This window comes from Eucyclogobius newberryi, unplaced genomic scaffold, assembly GCF_026437365.1.
Source record: "Eucyclogobius newberryi isolate DKJ021-1_F unplaced genomic scaffold, fEucNew1.0.hap1 SCAF_6, whole genome shotgun sequence".
Classification (NCBI taxonomy): Eukaryota; Metazoa; Chordata; class Actinopteri; order Gobiiformes; family Gobiidae; genus Eucyclogobius; species Eucyclogobius newberryi.
In genome coordinates this window covers 27854956-27869402 of record NW_027316278.1, presented here as the reverse complement: position 1 = coordinate 27869402, position 14447 = coordinate 27854956, and the positions used below count along the sequence as shown (strand labels likewise).

The window sequence follows — 14447 nt, the reverse complement described above, 5'->3', positions numbered from 1 at the left end:
ATATCAATACTTTAAAGATGGTTAAATAATGACACATTTCAATACTTTAAACATGGTTAAATAATGACACGTTTCAATACTTTAAACATGGTTAAATAATGACACATATCAATACTTTAAACATGGTTAAATAATGACACGTTTCAATACTTTAAACATGGTTAAATAATGACACGTTTCAATACTTTAAACATGGTTAAATAATGACACGTTTCAATACTTTAAACATGGTTAAATAATGACACGTTTCAATACTTTAAACATGGTTAAATAATGACACATATCAATACTTTAAACATGGTTAAATAATGACACGTTTCAATACTTTAAAGATGGTTAAATAATGACACATATCAATACTTTAAAGATGGTTAAATAATGACACATATCAATACTTTAAACATGGTTAAATAATGACACATATCAATACTTTAAAGATGGTTAAATAATGACACATTTCAATACTTTAAACATGGTTAAATAATGACACGTTTCAATACTTTAAACATGGTTAAATAATGACACGTTTCAATACTTTAAACATGGTTAAATAATGACACATATCAATACTTTAAACATGGTTAAATAATGACACGTTTCAATACTTTAAACATGGTTAAATAATGACACGTTTCAATACTTTAAACATGGTTAAATAATGACACATATCAATACTTTAAAGATGGTTAAATAATGACACATATCAATACTTTAAAGATGGTTAAATAATGACACATTTCAATACTTTAAACATGGTTAAATAATGACACGTTTCAATACTTTAAACATGGTTAAATAATGACACGTTTCAATACTTTAAACATGGTTAAATAATGACACATTTCAATACTTTAAACATGGTTAAATAATGACACATTTCAATACTTTAAACATGGTTAAATAATGACACGTTTCAATACTTTAAACATGGTTAAATAATGACACATATCAATACTTTAAAGATGGTTAAATAATGACACATTTCAATACTTTAAACATGGTTAAATAATGACACGTTTCAATACTTTAAACATGGTTAAATAATGACACGTTTCAATACTTTAAACATGGTTAAATAATGACACGTTTCAATACTTTAAACATGGTTAAATAATGACACATATCAATACTTTAAAGATGGTTAAATAATGACACATTTCAATACTTTAAACATGGTTAAATAATGACACGTTTCAATACTTTAAAGATGGTTAAATAATGACACATTTCAATACTGTAAACGTTGTTAAATAATCTCTATTTTTCTTGGTCTGTCGCAGGCCTCCAGTCCGAAGCTCACCACACACTGCTCAGACATTCAGGAAGTACGTCGCTGCAGCCAGCTGGAAATGCCCGACAACTTGAACACATTTGTAATAAAGGTATTTGGAGCACACATTTGTTGGTTTGACTTGAAGAGGAGCTGTGTTTGCACAATAAGGCCGTATGTAAAGATTGTAAACATTTTTGCAGGTTAGCAGAGGGAGTCTGATCTTTGAGACGGACAATGAGCAGCAGGTCAGCTCTTGGACTACGGAGCTCAAGGAGTGCATCAGCAACAGCAGGTAACACAACTGTTTACATACAATCATCTGATCATTATCTCATTTCTGCAGGAGTTATATTATTTAAACGACAGGGACAAGACCAAAGAGAATGCATTAAATTTAATAAAAAAAAATAAAATAAAAGGAAAGCAAGAAAACATCCAAAGAAAATAAATTAAAGTCTACATGACAGATTAGGTTACGCATCTCACTAGAATGTAGTGAACACAGTTATATTTCCGTTTACTGAACATTTTGCATTGTGGTTTCAGAGTGAATATTTCCATCTTCTCTCAAATGTTAAGACGAGTTTAGAATAAGCTGGATAGGTGCAACTTAAGTCTAATCAAATACTTGTTCGACAGATCTGAGTTTGATGATTTTACTGATAGGATGAGTCCTGGCCTCTTGTGTTGAACTCTGATGCGCTGCGTGCTTCTCTTTGTGGTCTGAGTGTGTAACATGAACAGGTAAACTGGACCTACTTCCTGTGTGCGCGCCACGTCAGCCGGATGCTTCCTCTCACACACTTAAACAGAACAGAAGAACACAGAGACACCAGCCATTTTACACTTCAGAGTCATATCGGAGTCAAAGCGATTCCCATTCAAATGTTGTATTATTTTTAAACAAGATATAAATTCAACTGTACATTTTGTGTACATTTTTATTTTTATTTTCATCCTATAGCAGATTTAAATTGTTTTTATTTTAGATTTTATGTAGGTTGTTTTATCATTGTTCATTGTTTTATGTTGCACCGAATCACCAAAGCAAGTTCCTATGTTTGTGAATTCTGTTCATTAGCAATGGCAACAAACCTTTTTCCAATTCTGATTCCAAACAAACGGTGCAGAACAAAATAACAACAGTGAGGTACACACAAAATAACATGAGGTACACACAAAATAACATGAGGTACACACAAAATAACATAGAAACTTATAATATGACACGTAAACGGTGCCACCGCTCCGTGCCGTTTTCACACGCGCTGCTTGGTCCATCATCATTACCTTTGCGTTTGGGCTCGTTCCATATTTTCACAAAGAGCCAGTCATAGTTCCCCTCACCCTGAACACAGCTTTGGGCAGGTCACATGGTAACCAGCCACACAAGTCCAATGCTTTCTTCCGAATCAGAAACGCCAGAGGGCAGTCCCGTAAAGCAAGGCCTCCCAAACCTTTCACCCCCAAAATAATTATGAAACTGACTCTAGACCCCCACGGCAACATTTCAAGATTTAAACCACATAAAATTAGGTTTAATTGTATTTATTTACATCGTTTATTTCATTATCTGACCCAATTTCCACAAAACATAAGATTTTCAATCAAAAGAGAGATGAAATACAGTGTAATAGAATTAACACTGTATATAAATCATCTATTTATCTTAATCAGACTACTTAATGTGGGACTCAAATTTGAATGTAAACAAGATCCTGTTGATCCTGAATGTTAACGGATTTTTTGGCCTGTAGGCTTTATCCGACAGGACAGTGCAGGCGTGTGTGCGTTCCATTTCGGTCGATTTTATGTCTTTTTAGTCGAGATGCCAATTCTCAGTCAATGAAAGTATATGAGGTTGATAAAATACAATTACAATAAACATAAGAGATAAATGTACGCCAGCTTTAAAACATGGCATCGGTGTGCAAACTGTTTTCACTGGGGCCCCATGTTGAAACACACACACATGGAATACAATAATAACATATTTAGTTGGATAATCCATATTTGTGTTGGCCAATACAAGACATAATCACAATCTAAACGCTTACTCTTTTTGACTTTTGAGCTTCACAATCATAAAGAAAAGCAGAAATGGGCTGTGATGTTCCTAAACTTGTGCAGAACTGAAACTTGCTTAAAAAGACAACACTACTATTGCAAAATGGATAACATATTTTCCCTGTAATAGCCATTTGAGTGAAATACATTTGTATCCTATTGTTTTTCAGGCCGGGCAGTGTGGATCTAGAGCCCATCTCCTCTTCCAACGACACCTCCGACTTAGGAAGCCACGGTGAGAGATGGAAGCCGCTTATCTTTCCTGCATTAGTTGAAAAGAAAGCAAATAATGAATAATAGTAATAATAAAATGCTAACCCTTTACCACAACAGTTAGCAAGGCAAGTTTATTTGTAGAGCACATTTCATACACAAGGCAATTCAAAGTGCTTCACACAGCAGGAAAAATGCATTCAAATCACAATAAAATTGACTAGATAAAAAATAAAAATAAAAAACACCTAGCCAAATCTAAATTTATCAGATCTAAATAGCAGTTTTAGAATTGTAGAGAATTTCTCTAAAGAAAGACCTTTTAATTTGAATACATTTAAAAGGTGCTATTTTTAAGCTAAAATTTAAAGGTGCAGGGTACTACCTCAAAATAGTCCCAGATACATATTTTAGTATTTAAAATGTCAAAAATAAATAAATAATAAATAAAATAAAAAAGGGTAACGTGTAAATAATTTAAGACATAAAGAGAAGAGTGCAAAGAAAAATCCTTTCAGTCATATGCACAGCTAAACAAAACTGTTTTTAGCTTAGATTTGAACATTGTCAGAGTAGAAGCCTGTCTCACATCTTCAGGAACCCAAGTCTTGCAGGATTACTGAAAGGTGCATGAATAAATCAAAATTCAGCTCTTGAGTAAGCTAATGATTAGAGAAAATCATAATAACATGTTATAACGCTCATAAAAGTAGATTTTTACATAAATTGTCTCTCTTACTATTACAGATAACCTCATGATTTTATTGCGTGATTGCAGCTCCCCTCACCTTCAGCGTGCCGGAGCCCGTGCCCCAGAGAGCAGAGCACTTCCTGTTCTCTTTCCCCTGGTTCCATGGGCCCATCTCCAGGGTCAAAGCTGCTTACCTTGTCCAGAGCTCAGGGCCCGAGGGTCACGGGGTCTTCTTGGTCCGACAGAGCGAGACCCGGAGGGGCGACTACGTGCTCACCTTCAACTACCAGGGAAAAGCTAAGGTAAAACATCCACAAGGGGGCAGTAAATTGGTAATGGATAGACGTTTGATATCAGATGTATGGCCAGAACAAGTCATCAAATATCAACATGGAAAATCCACAAATATTGAACCTCATATGTTTTTTAAGAAATTAACCTCATAAGTTAAACCAGATACAAATGTATTTTCACAGTTAAGTTGTAAGGAGGTTAACTGTCTATTCCCATGAAACAAAAACTGGCACAAACTGGTACTCCCACCAGTTTGTGCCAGTTTTTGTTTCATTCATTTCATTTTGACGCGAGTGTCAGTGGAAAGGACATAAATCTGCTTTATCATTTGTAAATCATCTGTTTGGTGAGTGCATTCAAAAACTTGACATCAAATTTCATTGCTAAACATATTCATAAGTTCTGGTTCATCAAACGTGCAGTGACTTTGTGACATTATTTGTTCATTTTGTATCCTGCTTGTTTACTTGTTTCACTCTAGTTTCCTGTTTCCTGTTTGAGTCTAATGATGTCCTGTGATGTGTTTCCTGCAGCACCTGCGCCTGTCGCTGACCGAGTGGGGCCAGTGCCGTGTGCAGCACCTGCGCTTCCCCTCCGTCATGGACATGCTCAGTCACTTCCGCCTGTTCCCCATCCCGCTGGAGTATGGGGCCGCAGGGGCCGTGCTGCTGTCCAGTTATGTGGTGGCAGGCTCCAGTCCTCCTGCTCAAGGTGAGTTTGGGTTTCTCCGTCACAACTTGCATAATGAGCTTGTAGTTATATTAGTATTCCATTTTATTTATACAGGGAGTGCCCTTTAGAGCAAAACATGTGCACAACAAAATGATTCCGCCAATAAAACACTGAATACAGTATTCTTTTTAGAGACCAGTTGCTCCTGTCTGAGGGTGTCCAGAAGCTCATCTTTGCAGGAGCAGAAAAGTGGAAGGCAGTCTTTCCATTTTCACTGACAGTCTAATATGCATTTGCGACCGTGTCAGAACGTTCAACATACATTAGGAGCAAGGATAAATTATGGTGAAATTTGCCATATAGATTCTTGCCAATAAACAAGAGGCAATGTGCAAATCTGCAGACAGCAAGAGAGCATCAACCTATTTTATGATATAGAGTACAATCAGGGGGGAGATATCTGTCATCAGTTATAAAACACTTGACTCTATGACTCGAGTAGTGGAGGAAGCATGCATATAAAGAATGTCACAATGATCAAATATGGACATAATCAATGATCATATAAGATACAGCCTATTATGAAAGGAAAAACAAGATTTATTTCTATACAAAAAGCAAAGGTTTTTTTTTTGGGAACTGGGCCATTTCAGTGGTTTCCTTGCAGAGTGGGAATAACAGGAGAAATACTAAGTTTATTAAATCTTGACCTGGTTTTAGACAAATGTTAAACATGTTTATGGGTAGGAAGGCACTGCTGAAACCTGGTAAAAGCTGTCTGAAGACAGTTGCCTGTTCAGGGGTAGAGCTGTCACTGCACAATATGATATCATCTGCATAATAGTGAACTTTGCAAGACGAGGATGGTTCAAACATATTGTTTATATACTAAGTAAAAAAGAAGATGGATAATAATATATAATAGCCCCCTCTGGAAAACCCTTAGTAATATAATCTGTGTAATTCTGATTGTTCTTTTGTTGTCTCAGGTCAGCTGCCGGCGGCCATCTTGGCTCCCTTTTCACTGCACCGCTGGAGCTCAGAGCCCAGTCTGGCCTCAGGAAACAGCTCCACTGTGAGGCCTGTCCCACAGATGGAGCACCCACCCGCCCCCCGAGACGCACCGTCTCGCACCCATGCACCTCTCCCTGCCCCCCCGCCTGCCTTGCCCCTGCGGCGCAGTGAGTCCATGGGCCCTCGGCCTCTGTTCTCGCCCACAGCCCTGCCCCAAAGACACTCGGACTACGAGCTGGAGCCGCTCAGAGGAAGAAAGCGCGCCATCGACAACCAGTACATGTTGCTATGACTTCTGACCTCAGCGTAACCCTAAAATGACACAAACAACATGTAACACAGTGAGCCTCAAGTGCAACACGCACACAGTACGAGCGTCCACAATGAGTGCCTTGTGAAGAGGTGTGGGCCCTCAGCGCTGATGGGACGTCTCACCCTCTCGCTGTCAGAGCCAGTGTGCAGAGCTTGAGAGCTCCTGATTCCTGCAGATGTTGTACCAAAGCCCTATGTTAGAGTGAGGGACACTGTGGACAGTTGACTTGGTGCACGCTGCTCTGTGCACTTTACACTGTGTATTTTCTAATAACACATTCATTTGTACAGCATTCTTAATTACGAAGCGTTTGAAACATAGTCGTCCGCTTCACATCACACGCCGTCAGGCCGCTGAAGCACCACGGGATCAGTCATGATCAGTGCAGCCAACAATCTCTGCTTTGTTTATGAAGTTAGTTTTATTTCTTTTTAAATTTGCGCAATGCTGTTTTTAAGTCAGAAGAAATGATAAACTTTTGCTTGTGTAGAAGAAATCTGCATCAATTTGCATTGATATTAGGTAAAGCTGCAGTAACTCTGAGTGAAGGAGATATTGTAACACTGCTCAACCTCCAACTGTCGCCAACTAACCCTTTACACGCCAAAACCACACATTATGTCAGTTTCTTTAAGTCAAATTATATTTATTTATTATTTAGCCATATACAGGGACTTGGTTGTGTATAGATGAACATATTTCATACTTTTTCACCATTACGATGACTCATTGACCATCCAAAAGGTGTCCATAATTTTGGATCAAGACGTGCCTTTTGGAATAATAGTTCTATTTTCTTACAACGTAAAAGTTCTACTTAAGGATTTTATGAACCTAGAGTTCAACACCTGTTTGAAAATCAAACAGTAACATTGTGTGGTTGTGATGGAGGCTAAATGCTTTTAACCACTAACAAAGCTCTTTTCAGGATATAATTGACCCCAAGTGCCAGTGTGTTACACAGAAAGCATTTACAGTACAAACGTGCATTTGTTTGTTCTATTTATTTGTAATACAATGACAAGACCTCAAACGCACCAGCTTTGCTCCGCCTGAGCCCACGTCAGGCAGCATATGATGTGTGAATATCCTGGATGTGGCACACGGTTACATGTACAGCTATATTTGATATACGAATAGTTTCCAAATATGGAACAAACGATAAACTTCTGATGGAAATCTAGAAATGCCTTTTACACAAAACTAAATCATCCTTTTAACATCATTCTAACTCCAGCTCTACTTCTTACACGCGCAGCATTAACGCAATTCCTAAACCAAAATATGGCTTTGGTAGCTTTACCTTTTTGATAAAATACGGCTGTACTATATTTTTATGAATGGGAAACTTAACCAGCTCATTATTGGAGATAGTGCCTTAAAGAATTGTAACAAACTATTTTTAGGTTAATATTTATTATTGCTCAGGTGAGTTAATTTCTGAATTTAACCTTAATTAACCCAAAGAAATAATGTAAACAACTCTTCATGAAAATATGTACCCAGACTGGCCTCTTCTGATCCCCCTTGTGGCCAATAGAAGCCACTGCATTGGTTTTACAGTGAAGTCTTTGTAAGTAGCCATTGTGTTGTACAATTACTTTTAAGATGTACTTTGTAACTTTTTTGGTAAACGACCTGCTTGTCTCCAGGGAGATATCAGTGTTTCCCTAAGATTTTGTTCAGACTGCAAGGGGGCAACCAATTTCAATGTTCATAATTTTCCTCATACAATTTGTAGAGCCTAAAAGAGCCAAAAATAATAATAATATAGTGACTTTTATGTTTAGGGCAATTCAAAGATCAACAGAGAATTGTATGGTTTAGTTTCATGTTTAGACCTATTTAATCCCAATGATTCATATGTTCACACTCCATAAGACTATTGGGGCCAGTCTCCTGTATTAGTGGAAACACAGATATTATTGGTCCCACTGGAATGCTCCACAGTGTTGCATTAAACCATGGAAACAAGCAGGTGACACCACCGTGCCAAGTTACATGTCAGTTCTGTGGAGAGGCAAACCCGCTCAGTCAAAATTAATGTTTTTTCCAGGTATTTGTTACTCAAATGTAACTTCCACAAATAGAACTGTCTCCACATGAGTTTTTTTGCATTCTCCATGGGAAATATGTGCTTCAAGTTTGATTAGCTATCCTCTGCTTTAACATTAACTTTAGCAATGATCAAAACCTTATTTGTTTTATTGAAGAGTTCAGTAGTTTATGTTCTTGAATAGGTCCCTGTGACTACTTTTTCTAGCACAATGGGTCAGCTATGTCGACCAAAGGAACAATGGTTGAGTCATTTCATTTTGTTTTTTTTTAATTGCAAACAGAAAAGGTAGGTTTGAAGGGGATCAGAAATCAAAGACGTTTTTTGGCAAAAGTACGGTTGGTCTTCCTGTCAGTATGTGCCCCCGTTTCATGTTCAAGCTTTTTGTATTATTTATGTGGGAAAGCAACGGTAACACTTAAGTCTTTGATATAATAACTTTTTTTTTTAAACAGAAATTACTGTCTTTGCCATGGAGCTGCTGTTGCTTTTCCAAAAAAACTCGAGGTGTGAATGTGTTGCTGAACTTGTGTAGTGCAATATGAGAGGGACGCCCAGTGCTTCACACCTTTACCAATGCCTTTAAATAGAAGTGTGTGAATTTAAAGAGCTAAAAGTGCAGGGCAGTCTGTGTCGAAGTCATTGCTACACCTGAAATGCTCCACAATATGACATTAAACTTCTTATTCAATTCCAGTTTTGTTCCTCGATAATCCTGCGTTCTTCATCTCTATTTTGATGGACGAGAGAGGGATACGTTTATTGCCATTCTGTGGAAATATTTTAGGAAAAGCAATTGCATCTTCACGGAGACGAGCGGATATCGGTCCCTCCACCTGAAGTCGCATAGTGCACCTTTTTAAAAACTAAAAAATATCACATCGATTTGACACACATAAAAAAAACATCGTCTGATCCAGTCGATCTAGTTACTCTGTTGAAAGGTTTTAGGCTTATGACACTTTGAGCATCGCCGGAGCTTTATTTCTTCCCCCTTCTGTCGAAAAATGTTACATGTTCACAATACTGTCCATTCTGTTAACCCTGCACTGTAAAAAGAAACCCAAAAAACAATACATTTTCCCCTGAACTGCCAAGGAAAATCACAAGTGCTTTACACACCTTTGTGCTTGCATCCCTTCCAGTTACGAGCATTTTTAAATTATACTAAATATATATTAACTGTATATTTTACGTTTTGTAAAATAAACCTAACCAAAAACAAAAGCGTGTCCTTGTTTTGTGTAAGAAAATGACATTTGAGGAGTTTGTTATTGCTGGAGGGCAGGGGCTTGTGAAAGAAATAAACAGGAAATACACCAAGTTGAGCCTTATCATTTTTGGTTAGGGATGGGTCCACTCCTCATTTGCTAAATTAATCTTGTGTCGTTAAGCTGATGACTTTTATGTGTGTTGAAATTGAACTTTGTAAATATTAAACGGGTAAAGCCTTCTGCAATAGAAAGACAAATCCTACCATTGAGTTCTGACATGTAAAGTTTAACTATGGGCAGTTTGAGGTTAAATGAACCAAACCATGAACAAATTAGATGGGTTTTTTTTGGTTGATTAGGGCTGCAACTAATTATTTTTGTAGTGGAGCAGTCAGCTTTTACCTTCAACTACACAAACGACAGATTTCTTCTGAAAATTAAGCTTAATATACATTTGTAACCAGAAGAAAGAAGAAAGTTGGTGACTGAAGATTTTGAGATAAGAAAATGTATTAATAAAGTGTATCATTGATGAAAATGACAAATTGTTAATTATTTTTGACATTTGGTTTCAATAAAGCATCTGCTTTTGTTATCTAACTTTTGGCTAGTGATTTAGTCTGTTATAATATAGTCCAGAGAATGAATAACTATTAAGATGGTCAGCAATTATTCTCATTAATCGCAGCAGCCCAAGTAAATATGTAAAACACCACAGAAGAACCACAATAAGCAGCAAATTCAGTTTTTAAAACTTTTTTTATTTTTTTTTATTTTTTTGCTCATTTTTTAAATTATTTATATTATCTACAAAGTAAAAGTATTAACTTAAAAGTTACATAAGGGTCAGGTGAGAGTGGGATCTGATCACCGCAGCCTTTAGATTTCATAAATAACGTTTCTCCGTCCTCTCGGCTGCTGTTCATTTCACAGGAAGCTTCTGATCTTTTAGTTTGGTTAGAAACTCGTGTTTCTGGAAACAAACGCAGCACATGGCAGCATCAACAGTAACATCAATACTGTGCAGAGGTGGAAGATTTTTCAACAAGGTGCAGACAAAATACAAGTTCCAGTTGAGCTCTCGTCTTCACTCACTGATTAGTTTCACGTTCACATCTTGGCAAAGCTGACTCGAGTTGGGGACCCCTGATTGTGTGTGTGGGATGCGTTTCATAATGAAAGCAGTCTTGTCCGTTAAAAACGTTTTAGTTTGTTAAAACATGTCACTTCCTGTTAACATTCTCTTATTGCCTAGTCTGGGGAGGGGGTCGGGGAGGAAAGCAAATGAGAGGCATGTCTGGATGATGAGGAAGAGGAGGGGAGCGTCATCATGATGGGACGTCCCACTCGCGGCAGGTCCCATGGAGCCCTGACCATGGCCTACAGCTGCTGCTGATGGTGTTGCACTGCACAAAGGACACAGGACAAACTCACTTCAACACACAAACTCACTAGCTGCACCTCAACAACACTATATACACATAATACCACGGAACAGACGATTGTGTCCACAGTAAAAAAGATAATTCATTCGATTAAAATTAGTATTCATGCATTTGTACGGGGACGGACTATTTCTATTGTGCCATTGCAGGACTAACCAGGCATAAAACATGGTCTGACACATGGTGCCGTTTTCAATAAATAATGAAAAGAATATATACTTTTCTACTTCTACTGGATCACTTTATCCTTTAATCTGTACCAGTAGCCTTAGGCGCCACACAAGAGGGTTTTATTAAAAAATCTTTTGCGATTTGGAGTCGTGACGGAACAAAATTGAATCACACTGACGGAGGAGGGACAAAACAATAATTACTCATGAGAAGCACGCCACGCCTCCCTGAACTTGTGGATGCGAATCGGGAAAAACATCCTTTTGTGCGCAGCCGGTTTAACTTTCTTGTGATCCCTCACATCGAATAGTACGTGCTTAGCTGCAAACCCCGTTTACCTGGATGTGTCAGGTAGGAGAAGTGCGTGGTGGAGGACACGGGGATGGGGTTGAGGGCCGTCTGGGCCATGGGGGGCTGTGGACCTCCGGGCGGGCCTTGAGTCGCCATCAGCATCATGGGCGGATGGGTGGACGCTGGATGGTGAGAGGGCACAATCCCAGACTGCATGTGGGCCTGAGAGATGAGATGGCAACAAGAGAATTGACAAGGCAGATCAGGAAGTCCATGCTAACTTCAGAAGAGGCAATTCTACCCTTATTTTCATTTATAAATAAGAAAACCTTCATTTGTCCTATTTAAAATGTATTCAGCAAAAGAACAATGGTAAAGAAGACCATATATATGTAAATTATTGCATCACTTATTGCAAATGGTGTCATGGTTTGAGCTTCGACTCAATCAAATTGGAGTTTGAAACTTTAATACCGGTGCAACATTATTGACAGTCTTTTCACTACAACCTCGGGTGAAACTACACTTGTTGTTTGCTGCACTTAGTATAGTGTGGGATAGTGCAAGACTAGAAGAAGATTGGTGTGGTGCCACTGACCTGCTGAACGTGCGCCATGTGGTTGGGGTTGTACCCGTGCTGCACCTGGGTTGGGTGCAGGTACACGGTCTGCTGAGCCGAGGGGAAGGAGGCCTGGGGGGACTGAGGGTTTGGCCCCGGGGTCATGGAGGGAGGGGTGGCGGCCAGAGCAGAGTACATCTGCTGCTGAGGCTGGTTTGCCAGGTGTAGCGCCGCCTGAGCTGCTGCGGCTGCTGGAGCGGACACACAAAGAGTTTAGTTTGAACTTGTGTCATTGGTGTGAATCTGGTTTGGGTCATGGTGATGGCATGTTTTTATTTAATTTATTTTTTTTCCCATTTACTGTTTTATGTAACATTTATTGCATTTTAGTGTGTTACACTTAGTGGCTTGACCACTCTGTATTTTAATTACGATTTATTATTATTAGATTTGAATGAGAAGTGTAAGCAGGGATGCCCAGGTTAGAGCTCAATATGGCTCAATGTTAATATAAAACATTTGACCAAAAAAAAAAAGAAAAAAGGATCATATATTGCGAGAAAAAATATGTACGTTATCAACCAGCCTTGCTTCTTTCTATAGTGTGGTACGAGTGTAGTTGTCACCTCATGATGGGGAGGGCTCCAAGATACAGACAAATTCTTACCCACCTCACTACTTAACTTGCTACCTACAACAAATACACCAGCATCCATAGCTGCCCTGCTAAATGTTCAGCCCGCCTCTCCAGACTGCACCGGCTGGAGCAGGGCTTGCCTCGTGAAAGCACAATAACTGCCTGCTCTGAGCAAATCACTAAATTCATGTTACACTCCAGACTGACCGGCTGCCGCCTGTGGGTGCTGCACTGGGCTGGCGGCCGGGTGGTTTGGGGGTCCGCTGTGCTGGGGAGGTCCGCCCTGCTGGCCCTGTCCTGTGGGTGTGGCCGAGGGCTGAGGGTGCTGCGGGTGGGGGTGCAGGGTGGCGCTGTGGTGCGTGTACTGCTGGGGCATGGGACCTGGAGACACTAAAGGAAGACCGTAGAAGTAGAAGGTTTGTCTAAGAATAAAATGTGAATTTTATCATGTAACAAAAATTTGGGGTTTTCAAGATACTTTAAATTAGTGGTTCTTAACCTGGGGGAAGAAATGATTTCAGAGGGTCCCAAGATAAGGGGAAAGTACTTAAAGTTGCTTCGACGCCCTCAAAATGCAATGGTAACCATAGATTCCAATTTGTTGGCCTACTAAATGAATGCATCTAGGTTTAATAAAAAATCAAACGTTACATTTAGAATGTAGTAAAATGCCAACTGTAGTTATAATGGGGGTCGCAAAATGAAAAAAAAAGTTCTAGTTTATAGAAATATGAATTCTGAAATGTTGACTCAATATATAGCATAGTAGAACGCTATAGTAGGAATTTTGTTTAATTTTTATAATTAAATGTTTTACACTTTTAATAATGGAATGGACTTTTAAATAGCCTCAATAAAGCTAGACAAAGACTTAATTCATAATGAACAAAGAGTTTATGAATGATTCAGACTTAAATTGGCCTATGCTTAGAGATCGGGTATTACACTTCTTTGGGGTATTTATTGTTGACATATAAACTGTAGATCACTGTAACCTTTGGTTGGTCTGAAAATGCTATATTTTTAATCCACTGAATTTATCAGTCTATATTGCAAGTTCAACTGGGGAGATTTGATGTTTCTGCACAGGAGCAAACATACAGTGAGGAAGGGGAGTATTTGAACACCCTGCAATTTTCCAAGTTCTCTCACTTAGAAGTTATGGAGGGTCGGAAATTTTCATCATAGGTGCAGAATCTGGAAATGGCATTGAATGATTTTTAAATAATTTATTTGTAGGTTATTGCTGCTATTTTTGAACACCTGCCAAGCGGCAAGAATTCTGCCGTTCAAAGACCTGTTAGTCTGCTTTTAAAAAGTCCACCTCTATTTCACTTATTAATCTAAATGAGTAGCACCGGTCAGACTCCAACTACCACCATGGACAAGGCCAAAGAGCTGTCAAAAGACACCAGAGACAAAATAGTCGACCTCTACAAGGCTGGAAAGGGCTATGGGGCAATTGGCAACCAGCTTAAGTGAAAAAAGACCAACTGTTAGAAAATGGAAGAAGCTAAAGACTTTTGTCTTGGACTGG

The 14447-nt window shown here is 38.6% G+C and overlaps 2 protein-coding genes across 17 annotated transcripts in view; one reads left to right on the top strand and one right to left on the bottom strand.

The window, feature by feature from the left end:
- sh2b3 (SH2B adaptor protein 3) overlaps nt 1–9820 on the top strand; it is a 54045-nt gene extending 44225 nt beyond the window's left edge. The window contains exons 3-8 of the mRNA XM_072432879.1: nt 1281–1382; nt 1474–1565; nt 3511–3575; nt 4332–4546; nt 5072–5249; nt 6200–9820. Of these exons, the coding sequence (XP_072288980.1) occupies nt 1281–1382; nt 1474–1565; nt 3511–3575; nt 4332–4546; nt 5072–5249; nt 6200–6516 (969 nt within the window). The 3' untranslated portion in view covers nt 6517–9820. The remainder of the gene's footprint in view (nt 1–1280; nt 1383–1473; nt 1566–3510; nt 3576–4331; nt 4547–5071; nt 5250–6199) is intronic.
- Nucleotides 9821–10547: 727 nt separating this feature from the next.
- atxn2 (ataxin 2) overlaps nt 10548–14447 on the bottom strand; it is a 30841-nt gene continuing 26941 nt past the window's right edge. For 12 of the 16 annotated variants that reach the window (XM_072433934.1, XM_072433932.1, XM_072433939.1 and 9 more), the window contains 4 exons: nt 13118–13300; nt 12313–12524; nt 11762–11936; nt 10548–11213 (listed from right to left, as the gene is read on the bottom strand). In XM_072433934.1, the coding sequence (XP_072290035.1) occupies nt 11188–11213; nt 11762–11936; nt 12313–12524; nt 13118–13300 (596 nt within the window). In that variant the 3' untranslated portion in view covers nt 10548–11187. The remainder of the gene's footprint in view (nt 11214–11761; nt 11937–12312; nt 12525–13117; nt 13301–14447) is intronic. The other 4 variants (XM_072433942.1, XM_072433945.1, XM_072433933.1 and 1 more) reach the window with 3 other exon arrangements.